The 23,311-nt window shown below is 47.4% G+C and overlaps 1 protein-coding gene across 17 annotated transcripts in view; it reads left to right on the forward strand.

Moving 5' to 3' along the window:
* Positions 1 to 23,311, forward strand: part of LOC103317445 (dystrophin, isoforms A/C/F/G/H) — a 218,745-nt gene that overhangs the window by 35,367 nt on the left and 160,067 nt on the right. For all 17 annotated transcript variants that reach the window (XM_031926602.2, XM_031926610.2, XM_031926616.2 and 14 more), the window contains 2 exons: positions 19,393 to 19,568; positions 19,990 to 20,088. In XM_031926602.2, coding sequence (XP_031782462.1) covers positions 19,393 to 19,568; positions 19,990 to 20,088 — 275 coding nt within the window. The remainder of the gene's footprint in view (positions 1 to 19,392; positions 19,569 to 19,989; positions 20,089 to 23,311) is intronic.

A 23,311-nucleotide genomic window follows, 5' to 3' on the forward strand; every position in this document is an offset into this window, starting at 1 on the left:
CGATATTTCCACTTTGATTTTTCGCTATATTTTTACTTTAATAGAGTCGAACGCGCTAGTTCGATTATAGGTGTACTATTTTTCGCCAAACTCATCGATAAGCCGTTTAGAATAGCTCTACCCGCGAGCGCGTGCATAATAAAAGCAAAGTTGTGTATATACGCGATGCCATCATCCCTTCGAGTTAAATAAGGTACGAGGAAACTTTTCTCGACATTGTGCCGTCGCCACCGCCGCCGCAGCCCATCAGCTTTAGTTTCGATTTTCCGATGCGTAATTTACGAGTCTACTTACGGCTCCCTATACACAGGTATATGGGTCAGTCCGAACGATCTCGAAGTTGTGTATGGAGTGTATTTTTTTTTTTTTTAATGTTCGCTGCGTCTTTGATAATCAATATTCAGGTGTGCTATTGTTATCCCTGACCTTTAAATACTCTTGAACCTGCAGGGCTGTATTATGCTGTAACAATGCGAAAGTAGAACTGCCACATGTGCGTAAAGGATGTAAAGGATTTTCCGCTCGACTTTGCGTGAAGATAATCAATCTCTGCTTTTCATGTACACGTATATAGAATACGCGACGTAATCTTCGATACTGCTACACCCTCGATGATAGCGTGCCTGTATGTACAGCACACTCCGTATTTCACCGGAAATTCTGAAGCACCTCGGAAAAAGCCTGATAAACAAGAAAAAAATCCTCTTTTCAGAAACTCGCTTCGACCTCCTTCTTTTCATCCATACGAGTGTAATACACGAACGACGCGTCGATCAATTGATTGCTTCGGCTAATTTGTATTGTGCCCCAGCTTTTTGTTCGACGCGCCTGACGCGGATTTCGTATATCCTGCTATTACGCTAATTACCCGATGCTTTGATGTGCTCCGGTGGATGGGTTTGATTAAAAAATAAAATAAAAAATAACGTGGCAGTATAGAGATCTCGTTTATCGAGTTTCGAACTGCAAACAATTTCGGGAGTATATTCCTCCGAAAATTTACGGCGTATCGTTCGCCGGTTAGCTAAGGAAACATATTAAACTGCCGGTAAAATTTTACTACCGTCATCATTTATGAATGGCTCGTCAAAAAGCGCATACGGCTATGGCTTCACTCCACGGGCTCGTGAACTTCTTATTAAACTCTTTGTAAGAGAGAAAAATTTTATGTTTTCTTCGTGCAAAAAAAAACGTATATTTCGGCGTGTATAAAATCGTTTTAGCAATATTGAAGCACCGTATTATTCTTTTGTGATTTAACGGTGGTAATTTTCTTGAATTATAGACGCCTTTAAAATTAAAGACCAGCTAGTTAATATAGTCTAATGAATAGTTTAACGGATCAATCGCGTCGTGCGAATCATAACGTCAAGAATATCAACAATCGACGGTTATACAAATCGCTAAAAATGAAAATAGCCTAAAGAACCGAATCGATCGAATTATTAAAAACGAATTTCTTCGCTCTCCGCAAAGTGAAAAGCTACGTGTGCTAGAACGACCGACGAAGAAAAAAACGCAAAAATGTAACATATGTCGCGTTCGATTGCGTTCCTTTTTTCACGCACGAATGACTTTTTGTCACGTCACTCGATTCTCTTCACAAGACATTTGTCGGATTGATTGGCGAAATGAGAAGGGCTCGGGCGTTGGAGAGAACAGAGAGGGCGAGAGATACAGAAAGATAAACTGATCACGCGTACGTACAGGGGCTGGAAAAGTGAATCCGAGAGGAGGAAAAACCAGTGGGCTAATGAAGAACGACGAAACGGAATATACGTATACGAATAAAATCCCGGGATTAATTATTCGCTAAGCTAAAAAACTATCCCCTAGCTGTTCCCTGTGAAAACCCGTCTTTCGTCCTCTGCAGTGCGCAAAGACGCGATTCCGAAATTCCTCTCTTTGTGCGCAGCGAGCGAATTCCCGGGAAATTCAAAGATTCTGCAGCGCGTTGCAAAGAGCCCGAGAGAAATACGCGCCGTTAATTTTGATTCCAGGAGAGAGTAGGAAATATATGCTCGACTCGTGTTTTGAGTGTAAACAAAGTAGTCGCTGGAATAAACTCTGCATAATTGTTTCGTGCAGTAGAGAGCTGACGCTGCGGAATTCGTGATTAGAGCGAGTCGTGTTATTGTTCCGCGCCGAGTTTTTGATTACGCCCTGGGTAAACGGCCGATTCATATACTCGCTTGAAACAATATAACGAACCGAGTGTAGTGGAGTGATTTTTAATTCGGGTCAGTGCAGTACATAGAGGGAGAAATGAGCTCTGGATATATTGGTAATTGGAACACGCGAGCTGTATATAAGAAACGAGAAGAAGCGCAGAGGGGCTAAATCCGATCTCTGTGGCTCTCGAGAGTACATCCCTTTGTACGCGAAGCATCGATTGGCTACGTCCCATTTTGCTGCTCTTTTCAACGAGGTTAAAGTCCTCGTGATTGACCCTTTGAGCCTGCTTTAACCTTTCGATGCTTTACGGCTGTTGTCTGTAAATACGTACGTCACGCGAATCAATCCCCGTTGGTTCGATGCGTGTTTTTCGCATGTTCGGCGACGATACTTCTTTCGTCGCCCGTTAATGGACTACTACTACCATCAGCGTGAGAGTATAGCTGGTCGTTTTAATGAATAATGATTGCACAGGCGCGTGGTCTGATTTTAAAGGCAGCGACGGCTCTTTATTGATTCCGAATTATATACAGATACACACACACACTTTTGGGTCGGATTATGCATTATGCAGGGAGACGACGAGGGGGTATAACGGATTTTCTGTTTTAAGCATTGCTTCGCGTGCATTATGGATTACGGCGCCGTGTTTAATGTCGGCATCGCGTTTTTCAGTTCTCCCTCTCTTTCTATCCTTCGTGCGTTACAACCATTGAAATTTGTTTTCTCTCTTTCTAGAACCTATGCATTATACGGGCGAAACTTTTTCGCATAAAATAGCAAATTGTTTCATCGCCCCATCCGTCGGCGGCCTCGGCTAAAATCTTCCGAAATATACAGCCTCGGCGCACGGCTCTAAATTCGCGGCTCGTAGCTCTCTCTCTCTCTCTCTCTCTCTCTCTCTCTCTCTCTCTCTCTCTCTCTCTCTCTCTCTCTCTCACCGGGGGGCTAAATCCTCGGCGGCGAAAAATCCGCGAATAAACAAGCCCAGATCCGTCCCTCTCTTCCTCCGCGTATTAGAATTCCCGTCGCGGCGCCATACATTACGCGTAATAAGCCCGGGTCCGTTTGCATTTTTTTCCTCCCTTTGTCAGACACAGAGAGAGGATATACAACTCGGCTGCAGCGTCTCAAGGGGAGGGACAGTCTCTGTGTATAGGTATCGGTTCCGGAGTGAGAGACATTCCGTGTAACCTCGGCAAATCCAATTTCTCGTTTCGTTACGTCCTGCGCGCTGATGTTTCTTCTTAGATTATCGACGCGATAGCTACTACTGTGCTCTCTTTCTTTTCTCAGCTCTCTGTGGAGTTGCGGAGGAAGATTCAATATGGCTGGTTTCTCGATTTTGCGCTTCAGACCTGCAGTATTATATGGTCGGGCATCGGTTTCCGCTGTTACTGGGCATCGAAAATTGCTGACCGCTGTGCGTACACTAGGATTATACCGAGACTTAGCGTGTGCTCTCTCGGCTATCTGGGTTAATCCCGCAAAAGGACGCGCGTTTTATGCAACATTGTTATAGCCCGCCGTGTTCGTATACGAGCTGCAGCGCGGTGATCATAAATTCGTAATTTTCCCGTGGACGCGGTAATAATGACAGTGATACCGAACACAGATCCGTCAGCAAATAGCACCCCAGGGACTATTTATTAGCCTCGGCATCCTCGTAATTTTTTCTACACAATATTTTCCTCTGCTTGATAGATGTGTTTCCTTCGCCAGCGCTGCTGCCTCCCCCCTCGTATTGCATCGGCTGATTTACGAGCTCTCTTATTCCAATATACTCGCCTCTAATGCGGATTTGTGCGACGTCTGCGTGCATCCCTCTCTCTCTCTCTCTCTCTCTCTCTCTCTCTCTCTCTCTCTCTCTCTCTCTCTCTCTCTATTAATAATCGAAGGCATCGATTTCGCGATAATCAGACGCGTCGTGGATAAATCTCCCCGGGGCGGAAAATCTCCGAGAAGCAGTGTTTCACGAAAAAAAAGAGGAGAGCTCACCGGTAATCCGACGCGGAAGGGTGTATAATAAAGCTCACACGCGGGCGCGAGAAATAACGAAGTGGGAAAAGGACCTGCGCGCGAATAACGAGGGGGTTGACGGAGCTGTGCCGGCGCGCGGGACTTAATGAATTCTCATGAGGCTGCGTTTTACGAGCGCTTCCGATTTTCTTCTTCTGGGGACAGTTTTATTTTTGTCAGCGCGAGTGTGTGGACCGCTGAGCTAGCTTTGCTGAAGGCGGAGAGATGCTCGCGGAGGGTGAAGAGATGAAAGAACGTGGGAGAAAGGACTAATCGGTGGTGTTCGGTCTGGCGCTTGATTTTGGTTTCAATTTTTCATTCACGCTATATTATTTTTTTCAACTTAACAACCGCACAGCCTCTCAAACAATCTCTCGTCCACGAACGTTCTAATAAAAATAGAAAAAAAAGAACCTCACTCGTCCACGGTCGGAGCGATACACATCTCGCAGAAAGCTACAGATCTCCCCCTCGCCTCACACTACACCTCCTGCGCACCCCCGCAGTGAACGCGACGAGAATCAAGAGAGACGTACACATACACGTTTCTCTCTCTCGGCGTAACTCTGCTCGGGGCTGTGTACGTCACGTTATACCGAGCGTCATTTTGCCGACTGGCGCTTTAATCACGGATATTACCGTCGCGTTTATCGAGTTACAAGTACACAGTGCTCCTCTATACGAAACTCGTGTGCGTATGTGCTATACGTTCGTCCACCGGTCTCTATATTAAAAACAGGCGCACGTACGCGTTTTATTAACTCTCATCGAAGCGTATACGCGCTCGATATTTTTTTTCCACTCGTCTCCGAAAACGTTTCGCGAGCGATCCCTCGAAAAATACACGTCGGCGCGAAGCAATAGCGAAAAGCCCCGGCTACAATCAAAGGACACAGGTGGCGGCGTCCGATCAATCAGCCCATAGGCGAAGCTGCTTTTACGCCCTCTTATTTCGCCCGGGCAGCAGCCGCTGCCGCCGGCTCCGGAAATAAAACGCGAAATAAACGTTTCCGGAGCGCAGATGGACCGAGGAAAAGGCAGCTAGCTGATATTAGCATGTCCCTCTCTCTCGTATTTCTCGTTTCGTGAGAGCTGCGCCGGCGTTATATTGATCTGTTCAATTATTCCCGCTGCTACAGCAGCAGTGTGGAGAGGGTTTGGCATCGCGCTGATGCTTTGATTAAAACGTGTTTACGCCGATTCTTCATACGCTTTCGTCTTTCTCTTGTTTCCTCTATTTTCGTCTGTGATTTCAGGGCCGGGAGTATAGCGTTTTATATGGAAATGTATCGGGCAGTGCATACACGCGTTCGGTGTATGACTGTGAGGAGTAAATATCTGCAGGTTATATTTCGGTATTTTTCCGAAAGGCTCACCAAACTCCGATTTTCACGAGTAGGAGTCTACACGTTACCTTCTCTGCGAATATGTACCTACATCGGAGGCTCATTAATAGCGAAGGGGTTCACATTAGCAGCGCAATTGAGTTCAAACAGGGCAGATGCATACGTGTTCATACGCCAAGGTTCATCGCATAACAGTGTAATAAACCGCGAACGCACAGCTCCGAATCAAAGTATAGAAGCGAGAAACGACTCGCTGAACCGAGAGCTTAAGCCGCACCGCGGAAACTACATTGTAACAGTCGGTAGTCCGGCGGCAATCGATGCGTGAAAATTCGATTTGCCTCCGGCGCGCGAAAAACATTGATTAGTTTCCGAAACTCGCACCGCCGAGTCGCTTGCAAAAACCGATAGTTGTATATGCGTTTGGAAATACTTTCCGAGAACGTCACTAGCAGGGGCATTACTAGTTTTTCATCGAGAGCTAGATGATAAGGCTTATCCGCTGCATCGTTATCTAGAGGCCGAATAAACCGGTTAGATTTTCTGGTATTTATGATAATAGCCCGGCGTCGATAGGGAGGGACAGATACGGCGCGACTCATCTCCCCTTACATCGGATCCGGTGACCGAGGATTGATCCGAGTATGCGTCTGCTTCGAGTCTTCCCGGCCGTCATGCGAGAAAATGTCGATTGGCTCGTGGTATTTGTCTTTGCTCGGTGGGTTTATATCGTTTGGAGATTTTACGAGAAAGTATATCGCACATACGGTTGCAGTTTTCGATTCGAAACATGTACACTAAAAGTAATCCCTCTTCAAGAAAATTTCCTCCCGCGGAAGCGCACTCGTCCATTAAAAAAACTCCCCGAACACAGCTCTTCGTCTCATTACAAGCCCCTCGAAAAAGACTCTCCTACAAAACACAAGCCTAATTAAAATAACCTCCTGCTGTTTCCGTAAATTCACTTACACACACGGGCTTCAAGTCGCTGCTCCATCATCTCTCGAAGAAAAGCGCTCGTACTTCCGCCGTAGTAGGACTTAATTAGCAGTACTACGAGCATACTCGCTGCTGCAGAGGGAAAGTCTCATGTATACGTATACACGAGAGAAGAAGAAGCCCCTCGGGCTCGGGCTTCGCTTCTTCTTCCGCTTCTTCTTCGCGAGAAAAGCGCGCGAGACACGTCCACTTTGCGGACGCGAGCCGTGTCCGCAGATTAAGCTTGACTTACAAGATCGGCCGCATAAATATTAATGCCCGCGATAAACTTGTTATATGCCGCGCGCCGGCGAGTCTCGATATTTCCATACCGTGATTGACTGCAGGGTGTCTTGTAATACTCTGTGCGAGTGCCGAGCTTTTCTCTCTTTCTTTCTTTCTCGAGAAAGGAACTGCTAACTCCGTAAAGAGCTGATTTAATTAACCGACACTGCGCGCGTCGCTCTCGAGTCTCGTACTTTCCGAAGATTCTTCCACGGAAAGTTTTACCTACAGCTTTGTACGGTCCTTGCGTATCATCATACGCCGCTTTGAAAGCTCGCGATCAAAGGACACGCGCCGCACAAAGAGCAGCGACGCGTTAAGCACACACCTGCGAGGGATGTGTGTTCCCATGCCGTCGATCCATCCGATGCAACGTCCTCTGCGTCGCTTTGACAAGGTGTTTAGCCCCCGAGTGCAGGTAATAAGCGCAACCGTCAAACTGTCGACTACTGCGTTGGGTCGTCCACCCTTAAAACGCTCTGCTCTACATCATAGCTTCTAGAGAGAAGTAGTAGGCGAGGAACAAAAAAAAGAGGCAAGTAGTAGTGCATTCGCGGAACGAGCGCGAGTTCATTGTGACGCGGGGCTGCATTAAAGCGCCGGCGCTTGCGTTGGAACGAGGGAGAAAAAAGAAATCCCGGTCTCGAAACAGGGACAGTTCATCAGCTAAGAGGTGCCGCTGCTGCTGCTGCTGTGGCGCTGGGAACCATTTCTGTCCTAGATACGCGAAATGAACTGGCTCCCTCTCTCTCTCTCTCTCTCTCTCTCTCTCTCTCTCTCTCTCTCTCTCTCTCTCTCTCTCTCTCTCTCTCGCTCGGGTGAAAAAGAGCGAGATGGCGAGACTTCTTCTCTTCTGGCTTGGCTCGTGCCCGTGTGTTAAGTTTCTTGTTGAATACCATCTCTATCATTTTTCCCCTTCGAGGCGAATATTAAATCTCTCGATTGAATCGCGCGCGAGTTTTTAAAAACGTCTCCGCTCGTCAAAGGCGCAGCTCTAAAACTCTCGCGTTTTAATCGACATTTCCCCTTGTATTTAGCAATAACAAAAGGCGAAAAAAAACGACGCGTGACCCATTTCCCTTTAGTCTCGACTACTCCGACCGCTTCTCCTTTGTCCCCGCGTTCCGCGCGCCAAAGTCTCGGTTGAAAATCAAAGGAAAAGAGCTGAGCCGCGCGCGTTTTTAATTAAAAAATCCCGCGGAACACGATATACTCCGGCGCACTGCGCGCGTTATCTCGTTCTTTTGGAATAAAGTGAAATAATAAAAAAACAGAGAGATACACACACGTTTTCTCGAATTAGCGTCACGAGAGAGGGGCGTGTACTCGTTTATTAAGTGGCGATAATTGATCGGGAGCGCTGCAATTACGCGGTTTCTCTAGGGCCACTAGACACTGTGCTGCTCTGACTGGGGCTGCGCGGCTTGTGTCGCGTGTTATTTCCATTCTGCGAGAGCTGAATAGGGCTTTTTTGCGCTTGTCAGTTCTCTGCACTTTTGTGCGGCTAGATATCGAGCTTGCGGACCATCGTGTCTCTCTCCCTCTTTCTGTTGCTCCATTTTTCAGGACGTATTTGAAGCGCGGAAAAAGTTTCGCAGCTACGGGGGAAATTTTATTGGTTTCGTTGGCTGGATTTTTAATGGCCGGGTCGGTATTCCTTTTATTTATTTTTTTTTCAAGGGAAATACATTCGTTAAATTAATGTACGAGAAGAGCAGAAATTCATCGAGTCGAAGCGATACCTCGTCCTGCAGGCTTATACCTAAACAATCAAGACATCTGCAAAGCAAACTGCGCACAATGCGATACTACATATCCTGCAGTCCATCATCGACTGATAACCCCACTGGGATGATCCAGCCATAGCTTTTTGATTGATCACGCGAATTGCTGCAGGTGTCGCTGCTGCGCAGCTGGATGATAAAGGCAGATCCATCTTTCGATTGGTTTCGACTCTGCGTAAATCGTCCCGCAATATTGTTTATACCATCTGCCTGGGCATTTAATTCCCATCAATTGCTTTCAATTATACCGCTTTTGCGAGATTTATCTCCAAACTAATAATACTCTCTGATATACACACAGACATCACGGTATTTCGGTAGATTTAGTCTAATTTAATCTAATCTAATCTCTCTCTCTCTCTCTCTCTCTCTCTCTCTCTCTCTCTCTCTCTCTCTCTCTCTCGATGAGAAAGTTTTCAAACTGATTAGTTATTGCGTAGGCGTCGTCCTTGTCCTTAGCCCTTTCGTCGCGGGCTAAAAACTTTAATGACCGCTCGTATAGTAGTGTCCCTCGTAACTCGCCGTTCTATCGGAGGGATAAATGGCTTATAGCGAGGCGAGGCGAGCTTTGCCGGCGAGGGTAGGGTTGGGGCTGTCATTATTGTGTACAGGGATGGTTCTTTAAAATTGTCAGCGCGTGACAAAGCCGCGGCCTTGTTCGCGTAACTTTGTTAGCAGCTGATGTACGTATGAAGAAAATTAATCGAGGTTCTGTATTGATACAGCTCGTTTCGGTGGTTAATGCTTCAAAATCGAAGCAAAAAATTCCTCCATATTTACTTCCCTTCCACCTTATCAGCCTCACCCACATCCCGCCGCTATACTTTCTACACCGTCTCTACTTTTCCACGCTTCGCGGCATCTCACACACGTCCGCGCATGCTCAGCTCTCTTTTTCGCGGCTCCTCTTAATTTCTCCTCCTCGATGTATGTATACGTGTAGCGCTTTGTCGCCTCGTCGTACCCGATTAATCAGCCGTACACACTCTGTAGGTACAACTTTTTTTCTCTTCGTGGGCAGAACTTTCAATCCGGCTGGAGCTTTCGAGTTTTTTCGCGCTAGCGTCGTGTTTGGCTTTCATTTGCGGCTCATTCGATCTCGACGGGTTACGCGCTGTGGTTATCGAATGTCGGGCTTTTAATTACGGGGATCTCGTTAGGAGGGGATTTGTGAATTATTAATTCGGTCCGTGATGATACGCTGGTAATTAAAAACGGGACACGCGCGGAATTGTGCTGAATGTAACTGTCGATATATGGTTTTGTATTTTATGGATGTATTTCTCTTTGAAAAAAAATGATGGGCGGGTGCTGTGAAGCATATTAAAAGGTGCAATTTCGTTCGGTCAATGAACGAATATCCTCACTTTGATGCGCGGTATTTCAATTTAAATTCATCAAGAAATTATAGGAACTTCCGCTTTTGAATATATTTTTTAATAAATGGGCGGAATTAACTTTTTCTCCAATCAATTAGATCCCTCGTTGTTTACCTTAATCACCAGCCTCTTCCCAGATGATTCGAAACACCGCGAAGCTTTTACAAAAGCACACAAATCACACGCTCCTACCACACAAACAAACCCAGAGAGCATAATTACTCGAGCCATTACCATTCCTCTCTATTAAACAACGGCCCCTGACATTTCCGACAGCAATTTTATCGCCTCGCGACTGGCAAATTGTACGTATACATCGCGCGCGGAAAATCTTTATCTTGGCGGATGAACTCGTTCGGTCAGGGTCAGGATAATAAAGCGCCGTTCCGCCGTACAGTCTACACCAGTCCCTCTCCTGCACTCCCTCACTGCGGCCTGTATACATACGTACGCGTAGTAGGCGGAAGGGTCGAGTCGCGCGCGATTTAACGAAGCACGAGCAAACACGGTGCAGATAGCAACGCGCGAGTGCGTCGAATTACCCTCGTCGGCGAGATAAAGCCTATACTCTTGTTTGACAGGTCGATCGGGGCTTTAAATTCGGCGCGGGAAATTAGCGCGCGGATTTGGAGGAAAAATGCGAGGCGTTTGGCTTTCGGGCTGTGTATACCGATACGCAGCTCGCGGTGTAGTAGCTTGTAATGAGATTTTAATGGACGTCAGCTGGAAGATCGTTTGCGGGGTTGATGATAATTTGCCGGGGTGCGGTTAACGCGCGGTTTTTCTTGCCCGGCGAGCTTTTTTCGATGATGCATGAACCGAGCAGCGATGTTAATGGATTATTACTTCCATATCGCGAAATGGCAGTTGTTAACGAAGTTTAAAGCAACCACGCGTCCACGTGAAATTGCAAGCTCGTCATCGGTTAACCAAAACAACCAGAGCCAACCCGGTATAACGAAGCTGCTTATTCGTCGAAAATCGAATGGATGTTTAACGAAACGGCTGATCCTTCCAAGGTAATCCACACAGCGCTATGAACCCAAAATCATCAACCGCAGCGCAGCAGTCTGTACACACAAAGCCAGTCTCCAGGCCGATTACCCCTATTCACTTCCGACGCAGCGGGAAAATCATCGCGCTGCTCGAAAAAGCCTCGATGCCTGCCCCTCATTGTTCCCGTCGCATGCGCGCGACCCATAAAGATTTAATTGGCAGCGGCGCGTGTCTGTTTTTCGCGCGCGAGCATGTAATCGGGCTTCGTTTCCCTCTCGAGCGAGCTTTCGGCGCCGCTCTTGGCTATGGAAAAAATCGAGAGAGAAAGAAAGAAAAAAAATGACACGACTAGCGTGCAGTGCAGCTTTTTAAAAAATTCACGGATTTTGTGGTAGGATTTCCTTTTTTCTCGCGGTGCGGCTTTGCGAGAATAGCTCACACATGCGGGGGAGGCAGCTTTTATCTTTTAATTATACGTGGGATTATGATTTTCATGGAAGGATAGAGCGACGATTTTGCCTTTTGAATCGGCCCCTATATGTACTGGAAATATCGGCATCTACTATAAATGCAGCGGCATTATAGTGCGCGATTTTAATAGACGTCTCTCTGGGACTTCATTGTCTCTGCGGGAAAAAATGAATTCGAAGCAGTGCAGAGGCAAAGAGAGCGAAAAAAACAACGGCCAGGCGCATAATCCTTTCTTTCTTTTTTTTTTTTGTCAAGATTGTCGTAAAAAAGCTAGAGCTCTTCATTACGGGCGCATTTATCGTTCTTTAACGGCGACATAAAGGCTCCGGATTATATACGTGTGGAGAGAAGAAAATAAAATACAAGCCATATTTTCAGCAAGTGTGTCATTACGCGGATAACGTTTCGAGAGCTTTAATGACCGCAGGAGGGCTTCCGATTTTACCTGTGCTTTTGTCGTTGCTTTTCATAGAGGAGTTATCGAGAGCGAAGAACAGATCGATAAGAAGCTTCCGCCTCGTTTCATTAACGGGAATTGTTCTAATTACCAACTCCGTATATCCTGTGCACTTTCCCTCTCATTCAAGGAAACAAAACACGCAGAAGAATCCAACAGCCGTCGGAGGTCTCTCTCCCTCTACACCCCTCCTGCAAGTCACGCCGCTGCACGAGGGGGGCGAGCTTTCGCGCGCGTATACCCACACACACTTGCGGGGGGTCGCACCCTCGCGACGCGGAACAGCTGCTACTGTACAGCGGAGGAATTTTTAGCGCGCCGATGTATGAGCGTTTGCGCGCCTGGGGTCTCGCGTGCGCGTGATACGAACGCTAATAAATCGCCGTGGAGATTAACCGGCGAATTGCTCGTGTTGTTTTTTAGTAAGCTTTCGCGTGTTTTTTTACTCGAATTCGCGTCCTCGACTCGCGGCCTCATCTCGCTGAAAGCTCTTTTCTGTATTGGAGCTTGAAAGCGAGGCGGAGAAGCTTATCAGGATGCATTTTGGAAATTCAGTTCCCGGCTGAAAGAAGAGCTCCGGCTCGACGTTGCATTGAAATTTAAGCTCGCAAAACGACTGCGATTGCTCGAAAAAACTTTTCACCGCGAGAGCGCGAGAGGGGAGTAAAAAGAAGAAACAGTAACGAAACAACCTCTCCACCGCACACTTTCAATTACACACGGCTGCACACCCCCTCGAAAATCAGCGCACTCTCTCAAAAAGAAGCCGAGAGAGAGAGAGAGAGAGAGAGAGAGAGAGAGAGAGAGAGAGAGAGAGAGAGAACCGCGTCGGCGGTGGTGGCAACTCGAAACTCAAGCATCGAAGCCACAGCAGGGGGCAGAGAGAGCCGGCAGGCAAAATAAGAGCTAGGGCGGCGCGTATCGAGCAAATATTGATTCTAAGGCGGCGTTATATACCTGCTTGTTTGCCACCGCACACGCGTGCGGCTCTCTCTCTCTCTCTCTCCTCGTGGTTTTCGGTCTCGATTTCCTCGGTTTCGATTTCGGATGTATTTACGCGGAGCAGTACCGCCGTACGTTCTCCTGTACCTCATCTCTTATTCGCGGCTGGAGGTACGTACGCGTGTAGTGTGTTTGGGGGTGAGAGAGAGAGAGAGAGGTCTACTCTGCCGTAGATGCAGGTGGATTGCGAATGAGATGGAATACCGAGTGGGCCTGTTGGTTGATTAGGTTGATTTTTTTTAAACAAATTTCTGATCGAAAATATACGCCTTTTTGCACTTTCGACGTTTTATTTCTCGAAAGTTCACCCCGCGTTCGTACACCCCCGAGCAGATAACCGTTAACGCCAAAAGTACGAATTTTCCGCAAACATCCCTTGTGCGAATATTTTTTTACGGCGTATCGATAACGCTGAAAAAAACAAACCCGCGAAAATACCCCCACTAACATGAATATTCATATTATGGAGATCGAAACGGACGAACAACAAATACGACGACGACGAGCGCGTATCGAAGCTGACAAATACGAAATTTTACAAACAAACCAAAATCCCACCCCACCCATCATCATCCCCCTCTGTACGCACACGCACATACAGTCGCACAGAGTACAACCTTGTCCGACGCACGTAAATCGCCGATAAATCTGCCTGCCTAAAATACGCTCACAGCCAGCGTGTCTAATCCCCCAGGTCCACTATAACGACTCGAGATTATAGCGAGAGCGTCGCGCAGAAACGTCTTGAGGGCGCGACTCCTCCAGAATGCCGGCAAGCGCTTCAGGCGCAAATTTCAAGCTAGCTTTGTACGGCCGCCGCTGCTGCTGGGGTAACCGAATTTCAGGCTAGATATTGTATATTGTCGAGGGAAGAAAGAGGCCAATTGCGCGTGAATTTTACGTTAAATTTATACCTCGAGGATTAATAATACACGCTTCGCTAGGTTATCATTATATCTCACTCATCCTTTTCCCAAACGTGTATACAGAGCGGCCGAATTTGCATCTTCGAGCTATTTACATCATAAGAAAGGGGTGCAAACAGACACCTCAATAGCGCCGCTACCGACCAGGCGCGAAATCCGCAGAGCCGTAATTCTTGATTACAAAACGCCGCGTCTAATCCGGATTCCATTCAAGCTCGCGAGAATCACTTCTCCCTCTCTCTCGCTTTTCGCGCCTTGCAGTCTCTCGCATAATTTATATCCTATTCAGCTCAAAAATCTATCCTCCGGTTTTATACCGCCCCGTGAATATTCAGAAATGCGGAGGAAAGGAATGATAACGAGATGGAGAATTTAACGCTGTGATGTCGATGGAAACGACGCCGTAATATCGTGCGCGTGTATGTGTATCGATATATAAACGTCTATCTGTCATTCGAAGGTTTAGAATTTTCCGAGGCGCGACGTGTTCTCCTTTGTTTGCGAGTGAAAAACGGGGCCGCGTCGAGCTATTTTACGAGGTATACAGTGTGCGCCAGTGATTTGTTGATATCAGGCTTTTCGAAATTAATCGACCGAATTAATGCGCCGCTCGAGTATTGATTTTCGACTCGCGGCGTTACTCGCCAGCCCTGCAGAATTCAATCAAATTTTCGCAAAACCGTGTAATAACTCGGAGCTGAAAAAAAAGTGCAAAGCACATTTCGCCACCGCGTACACGGCTGCGGCATATTCCAGCCTCTAAAGCGATTTATCGACGTTTACAACAGGGGACAGCGGTAGCCCGCGCCGGTCGATGATCGTTTAGCGCGCGCGGCCGTCAATGATTGCCGTCACGCTCTCAGGCTTCTAACGTCCCCGTTTGACCCGTAATGTAATCTAGCCGGCTGCGAGGCGTTGATTTTCAACGTCGAATGGCCGATTTTATATGTAGACGAGTTTGCATAATTCATCGGCGAGCGTGTTCGAGTTAATCACCGATCGAATGTGTTTTGGGAGATTAGCTCTGGCTTATGCGGCTTTCTTTTTTCGGCGTGTAATTCGAGGATCTTGATTTAGCTTGAGCTTCGCTGGATATTGATTAATAAAAGCGCCTGGCGTACTTTTGCCGCTGTAATTGCGGAAGTTGTTATAAGGGAAAGTGGTCGTGTGAACGATTGATATCGCTCGCTTGTTATTTCTTTTTCGTATATTTTATCGAGTAAAAATAACGTCTCAAGTGGTTGAGGTTGCTTTTAGGCAACAACTGCACACAAACATCGACAAACACAAAAAAAAGCGAGCGACGTGAGAGGGAGAAACTTCTTCCGGCGGTGCGGGACGATGCAGCCATTCCGAAATTTATGCTTTGTACGTGCCGGTGCGTTGAATATTTTATCGGAATAAGATTGAAAATCAGGTAGTGACTGGAAAGTTCGATGAACAGCTGTTCGGTCGGAGGTACTCTCTTCCTCGTATACTCGTAAATCGTATTGTGAATTTTTCATCCGTGGATATTTCGTAAACAAATTTCCTCCTTCTCGAAGCAAATGCACTTTTTTACTTTATTTCCAACTTCGAGAGCCCCGCAATATTGGCATTTAAAGTTTTTAACTCGATCGATACCGGCTATTTCGAATTTACGGAACTTCGCTTCCCGAGAAAATTCGCATTACTCGAATCGAATCAATAATTCCGCGACTGCTAATAACCTCGATAACGATATGAAGCTCATCCTCCGGTGAAGTTCACTCCGTGGAAGTGCATCATTGTCATGCTTGTACATTTGCCGCGTCGTCGGAGACGCATCAGGGGTCGCAGCCGAGGAAAGCGATATTCCTCGCAGTAGCGTATAGCGATTTGGCCCGAGTCCAAGAAATCAGTATGGGCAAGCTCGCGAGAGAGTGCACGAGCTTAATCCTCTCTCTCTCTCTCTCTCTCTCTCTCTCTCTCTCTCTCTCTCTCTCTCTCTCTCTCTCTCTCTCTCTCTCTGCGCTCCTGCATATACGTACGTATGTATATTATACGGCGAACGTGATCGGCCGCGAAACGTGCATCGTATCGTACGAGCTTGTGCTCGGTCGGTGATTTCTTTTATTTTTATACTCGGAGCTTGCGACGTCTCGATTGTTTATTTTCTCTCGAGGTATGTCGTTCGCGATAATAAAAAAACGTACAGAGCAAATTCATACCGCTTAAGGATCGAGTCGACCGCGAAAATGCCTCGATAAAAAAGTTTCGTCCCTAACCGAGCCGAGGGAGAGAAAAAGGAAGAAAAGCTCGACGAAACACGAAATCACACCACCAACGCGATACAAACTTCTCCGTGAGCTAGAGATCCTCTTCACACCCGACGAGAAAGCGGATCGGGCGATAAAAACTCTCCTCTTGCTCGGCGTCATAATTCGCGGCGCCGATCGTTTTCCACAACTTTCTATATATATAGATCGTTTCTCTCTCTCTCTCTCTCTCTCTCTCTCTCTCTCTCTCTCTCTCTCTTCGCCAGAACTTTCTCTCTCTCCGAGGCCAAAAGATAAATTCCCCTCCGGCTTCGCTATTAAAAAGGGAAACAGAGAGAGAGAGAGAGAGAGAGAGAGAGAGAGAGAGAGAGAGAGAGAGAGAGAAAGAGAGCTAGCCTGGGCCAACCGAAAGAAAGAGATATGCGCGCGTGCAAGGATATACACCGGCATTTTTACTACACTGGCTTTCGCCCTCTCTCTTTCGCTCCTAAGTCGAAGCTCGAATTTCGAGAGTAGCCAATTGGAGCGAGAACCGCTCGAGCAGTCCCGTCACGCGTCGAGGTAAAAGTAATTTTTCTCTTTCGCTTCACCCCCCCCCTCTCTCTCTCACTCCTACACTCACGTATCCCGATGCGCACAAAGGATGACGCGAGAGTCTAGTCGATATATGCACGGGAAAAAGTACGATATTGATTCGAGACACACGGAGAGAGAGAGAGAGAGAGAGAGAGAGAGAGAGAGAGAGAGAGAGAGAGAGAGAGAGAGAGAGAGAGAGAGAGAGAGAGAGAGAGAGAGAGAGAGAGAGAGAGAGAGAGAAAGAGCTGAAATAAATAGGTTATATTTATTAGGAGCTTCTGCCATATCGTGTAGTGGAGCCTTTGATCTCACGATCCCTTTGTCGGCTGCTTTTAACAGCTGACGATGAGATGTTTCCTTCGCTCGAGAGCAAGAGAGAAAGCTCTGAGTTATGGCTGCTAAATACAGTTGTTGAGATTAATATTAATTAGATTGATTTGCGGTTGCCTTTGGGGAAATAGATACCTGCCGGATATACGCAGTGTGTGTGCGTCTGTATAATACACTTTGGGGCGAGGAATTCCTTATCGATACACCTCTACGTATACAGGAATGTGTGTGCGCTCTGCGTAGTTCCATCAGAGCGTAATTTACGCGCAAAAATCGATGGATACACGTAGACATTCTTTTCGGTATTCCAAATATCCGTATACGCGCGACACGGTTAAAAATAGAAACGTCCCTATCAGGCTCCCCTGACATCACACAATGCTCGATAATATCAAGCGTGACTAGACTCGTTCATTCGTCGCTTCCTTCTCTCCCTTCCTCCTTCTGCACAGTCTCGGCAGAATTTTCAATATCCAACGTCCCGTATTAATCAAACTCCCGAAAAGTTATACGAGGCAACCGTTATTTACGAGCTTGCGTTCTCAAAACTTTGCTTTCGAGACCGTAAATATCCGACCAGTAGTATAACCCCGATACGATCGGACCCGTCGATCGCCTCGCGCACACATACAGCTATTCCTTCGTGCATCGTTTATCACGAGGGATGAAAATTAATAAAGGACGATCAACGTCTCGCTGACGGTTAATTACCGCGAGCGGCCCCGGAAATAATTCGGCTGCGCGACGAGAGAATTTGCTCTCGAGGAGGAGTCACGCGGAGAGCTTTGAGCCAAGAGGCAGACACTTGTTGTTTGTTCGCCGCCGCCTCGTGTGTTTCGTTCGCGGCGTTTAGGCCGTATAATAATTTCGGGCGGATCGCGCGCGCGAGTGGCTGAATAATTGCAGTCGAGAGAGAAAACGAGGAAGGAAAATAGCCGTAAGTAAAAGTCTCGAAAAAAGCTCGAATGCATAGAAGTAAAAAGGAATTATCCGCGCGAGTGGATTAAAATGGAACGGAAAAGCTCGGAGCTTTCAGAGAGAAATTAAAAATATATTTCCCCGAGCTTTGAATATCATTCCAGCTGGTTGGGAGTGCCTCTTGAAAATTCACGATACGAATCGCGCACAAAAGCGCGCCGGGGCTACGCTGCAGCAATTGCATTATCCCACTTTCCAGCGTCTTTTCCAAACGCGACTTCAAACCTCCCTTTCTCTCTCTCTCTCTCTCTCTCTCTCTCTCTCTCTCTCTCTCTCTCTCTCTCTCTCTCTGTTTTCTCCCAACAATCGTCCGAACTTTTCACTCCAACTGGCAGCGCGCGCGCGTCCTCAAACAACAGCGAGCCGCTGAAAAAAGTTGGAGAAAAAGCTGCTGCGCTGCGCGGTATACAGAGAGGCACAAAAAGAGGAGAGTGCGGAACTCGCAAGTTCGTGCAGTGAGGGAGAGAGGGTTTAACGCGCCGCTAACTTTGGCCGCGCGAGAGTTGGCCGGTCTTATTAAAAGCCTACTCGAGAGAGGCGGCTCGTAAATTTTCCACAATTACTGTCTTTCCTAGAGGTAGAGAGCGAGGCCTATCCCCGAGGCGCGAGGCCTAAGAGAGAGAACGTACGAAGGGGGTAGATACGGGTTGCCGTGCGCTATCGATGCCGGCTTTTGGGAATGGATAAGTTTGCCGGAGGGGAGAGTTATTCCTGAATTTTAATGCTGATGCATTGCGGGTCTAATGTGGAGTTTCTTGGGGCTGGAATTGTCGTTGCTTCGTTATACGCGTAAAACAGTTACGAGATTTCTCGTACTATTATCGTCCCGACAGGCTGCTGTCTTGGCGGGCCGAAACTTCGGTATGAATTTCCCTCGCGTCGAACTTCCCACTGGGCAAACAAGCCGAGGCGTCAAGCGAACCTGTTGTGCAGTGCGCGCGAGAGGCGCGATCATCTCCCCTTCGCGCGCGAGCGCCTCTTTCATCCCTCCGACGAGTTCTTCTTCTTCTTTCTTTCGCCCTTTCTTCGAGGCTCGATGGCGCGGATTATTATTTTTTCCCCGAGCTACACCGCGCCGTGTTGTTTGCTTAGCCGCTCGATATTGCGCTGCTTTATGCGCGCCAAGGAGTTCCGTAACTGCAGCCCGAGACGAGAGAGGAAGAGAGAGAGAGAGAGAGAGATGCTTGTGCGTGGGTGGGTGTGTCTGATTGATGAGAGGGTTGGTTTCTTCTTTTCCGAGAGAAGTAGGCTGGGATTTTCCGGACGGTTTATCGCGATGATATTTTTTGCGCTTTTTTATAGTTTACTGCAAGCTCGCGCTTATAAGCGAAAGCTTGAAAACCGTTGGGGAATCCACGTAATCCACGACTTACAACAGAAGCCCGGAAGCCTTAGCCTTGCGGACGTTACGTATGCATGTGTGTATAACACGTTTCCTCGTTACTTGTTGCAGAGCGCGAGCGCAGCGTAGGTGCGGCAGCAGTAGAGTCGTCGTCGTCTGCAGCAGCATCAGCTGGAGGCGCGCGCGCCGACTCCCCCGGCGGCAGTAGTCCCGCCGGTGGCTTGCCCCACTCCAAGAGCGCAGCCCAGCCAGCGCCGTCAACCAGCCTCGACGGCCAGCTGCTTCAGGTGAGTTGTTTGACTTTGGCGGGTGCGAGCTTTTTCCGTGGAAAAGGCTCCGACTGTGTGGTTTTTTAACTGGAAATGTCTGACTATGCACGCGGTTATCTACTTTTATGTGTATTAATTCGATCGTGAGCAAAAAATGTTATTAATTAGAGCAAGCATTGGACGAAATTACAAAGTCTAATCTCGCAGTGGAAAATTGACACGATTCCACTAACCAGATATCCAGCATAATCGAATCAGCCCCTGATCGAAAACGAGTTAACCCAGTCTATCGGATGAAATAGCGGAGCAAGCGCATAAATTGCATAGCACCGAGCGTATCTTAACTTTTCTAGCACGCTCTATAATTGAAACTGTCGATTGAATTACCCTCCAATTACGGGCTCATAAAGCGCGTTGTTTAAATAATGAATGCTTTCAGATACGTGACTGGCTCACGGCGAGAGAAGACATGATACGCCAACAGGTTGTCGTGGTCGGCGATGTCGACAACATCCTTCAGCTCATCGACAAACAGAAGGTCAGTTTCAGTATATTTTTCTTTCACTCGCTCTCAGCTCTCTTTTCAATATTTTGTCGTAAGTGCACGACAATGGCACAGAGTTGTTCGGAACTAGGCTGAATAATTCAGCGGTGTTTGTAAGCGGTGTCGTTTAGCTGCTCGTCCTTACTTTTGATTGTTTGGGGACAGTGAGTAAAGGTCGACATGCGAATGGCGGCGATAAACTTTTTCCGGAATTAAATTATTTGTTTTTAATTTTAATTTTTATTTTATTACGCATTACAAAGCTCAAGAAAAACACATTTTAAAGCCTAGCGCACCTCGACGAAGCAACAATTTTTTTGAGAGATTCTCGCATCGGTCGGTATACACCTAGTACTGCAATTTTCCAATGACGACCGTCATCCTTAAAACGCGCTCGATAACCTCAAACCACAGCCGCCGATAACACGGCGACCTACCCTCGTCGCAGTCGCCCTACATTACCCTCATCGATCGGAGGTTATTCCTCTCCGGATAACCTCCCCGTCAGGGGTAAATGACCGACCTTCAACCCCACGTCGTCTAAGTAGACCTCGGCTCTTTTCCACCGGAGATCATTGACCTCCCCCCAGTACACTCGCTTCGCAGCTCTATCGAAAGTCAATCAAAATTCAAATTACCCAGGAGAATTTATCGACAATTTTTCTCTTCGTTTTTTCCATCCCCTGTATATATGCGCGTACATCAGTCTCGCGTATATCTTTTCGCCGCCGCGTGTATTTGAAATTCAAAAAAGCCAAGGCTCCCGCCTGAAAGTGACATTAGAAATTTAAATTCTCGCTCGCGATTTCGAGATTAAAATGCGGAAACTCCGCTCCGAGAAAAAGTAATAACCGCCGCGCACCTCCTCGTGTGTTTCTCAACTTGAAAGGGCGGAAATCAATACAAGCTCGTCGAAAAAAATAGCAGCAACGGTGAAAATAGATTAGCTCGAGAGAGAGAGAGAGAGAGAGAGAGAGAGAGAGAGAGAGAGAGAGAGAGAGAGAGAGAGAGAGACCGAGCCGCGGCTAAATTGATATGCAAATGGACGTGTATGTCGGAATTCGAGTTTGCCCTTTGTGTGCGCGTGGAAGAGTACGTGCGAGTAAAAAACGAAGAGCCAAGCGGGGAAACAGAGGTACACGCGCGTGAGCCGGAATAAAGGAACTGATGAATCGGAAACGAACGCGCGCGGAATCGTCGTCGCGTTTTAATTGGACCTTATGCGAACGCCGGCAATAAAGCGTCAGAGAATTTATGAATTTCGCATTGTCCCCGCTGCTTTGTGCCTCGACTTTTCAATATCCTTATCGAAAATTGCGTTCACGCGAATAAATTTATACACACGCGTGTGTATAGCTGTACACATGGCATTTCGCTGGCTAATCAGAGTCAATCGTATGCGTGATTAAAAGCACTTTGAAAGTCCCTCGCTCGGCGTCAAAAGACTTTTTTTTACGTCGGTCCCAATGAAACGCTGCACAGTATCGTACAGAGATGTAGTGTCGCGATACTTTACGTCGAGTCAACATTTTAATCAGCTCTCGTGGGTCGCGAGGTGTCAAGATACTTCGTTTGGAAGCTTTCCGATGACGATCGAAATTGGTATAAACAGATTTGTGTATGTGTACAGCTGCTAGTTTTTCGCGCGTGACGAGATTGAAGTGGTCGAAGCGTACCGTATATTATCGCGTATACGTTATTCCATTCCGCGTTACGTAACAAGTTGAAATGGCACTAACGTACGCTCTGGACTAATAACACGTCAATTCCGTCAGCTCGCGTGTTATTACGGCTCAATTTTAGAATCGAAATAGATTTCCAACTCGATAGAGACCAAAACGTCGCTTTTACAAATGAATCTCTCGTTCGCGATCGCGTTTGATCTGAAATCATCGTCGATGAGGTAGAGAGCTTATTTTTCTATAAATGAAAGTAGAGTAGGCACCGGAGCCTCGGGGGAAAAAATCGCCCAGCGACGCGTTAGCTCGCACGAAACAAAAGTAAAAAGCTGCTGCTCAAAGGCCGATAGACAAGCGCACACACGTATACGAAACACCGGTGATGGAGAGAAAGAAGGAGGGGTTTGGGTAGTCCGGCACACACACAAACAGTGTAGGAAGCGTTGAATATGCGTGGAACGCGGCGGCGAACGATCCCGGGACACGCGAACGAGGCATCCCTCCGCCAGTCGTCGGGTGACATTAATTACTCCCAATTTTTATTGTTGCCAGCGGCGCACCAGCGAGAAATCCTGCGTTGTCGGCAGCTCTCGCGATCGTTTTTCGGCTTCGTTGGTTTTTTCTTTCTTTGGGGCGTCGATCGAATTTTGTTTTTTTTTTCGAGGGGACTCATCGAATCGAATAGCTTGATTGTATACCGGTTTGAATCTCGAGTTCGGCTAGTACAAAAGCGCAGCGAATAAGAAACAGAGCATAACCGCGAAACCAAAGCCTCCGAAAAGTTCCCATCGTTATCCGAGTCCAGCATTGCGAAACCTAAAACTCCTGCAACGGCTTCTCTTTCTCTCTCTCCCTGTCTGACTGACAATGTCGGTAAAAACAGCTTCTCCCGTCCTTATCATCCCCGTAGAGCTCGGGTTCCATTTTCCGACTCATTAAAACGCCCCGCGAGAAGCTGGCGCCGATGCTCCGCGCGCAATAATAATGAAATCAACGGCTTGGGGTATCTTTCTACCTAGTCTGTCTCGCTATATCTATACGTATTTCGGAGGCTTCGTGCATGCGGGATGCAAAGCCCTCGCACAATCGACTGCGTTCCGAAATTAGTTGGCTGATGCTGCTGCTGCTGGCGGTACCTCGTCGCCTTTGAAAAGCGCACCACCGCTGGCTCGATAAGTCTGTGTGCACGTGCCACGTGATGCGATGGAGAAGCTCGTTTCCCCGTACGTGCCTCTGTGTGTGTATACACCTCTCCGAGGAGTTTGAGGTGAAATGCTTTTTAGCTGTGTTTGGCCAGAGACGCGCGCAGTCCTGATGATGCAAAGATGTTTGCGAAGAGTTTCCTCGGGATTTGAGAACGCCTTTGAGGGAAATTGTTTCTAATTCGAAGCATATAATACTTATGTGTGTGGCTCTATAGTTACTCACTTTAGCCGTTGAGTCGGTCCATAATTCCAGGGCCACGCTGGCGTTACTCCAAAATTCCTCTTGATGCTGCATTCTGACACAAAGAGCCCACGCAGAGGTCGCAATTTCAA

Source organism: Nasonia vitripennis, chromosome 3 (assembly GCF_009193385.2).
Source record: "Nasonia vitripennis strain AsymCx chromosome 3, Nvit_psr_1.1, whole genome shotgun sequence".
Taxonomy (NCBI): domain Eukaryota; kingdom Metazoa; phylum Arthropoda; class Insecta; order Hymenoptera; family Pteromalidae; genus Nasonia; species Nasonia vitripennis.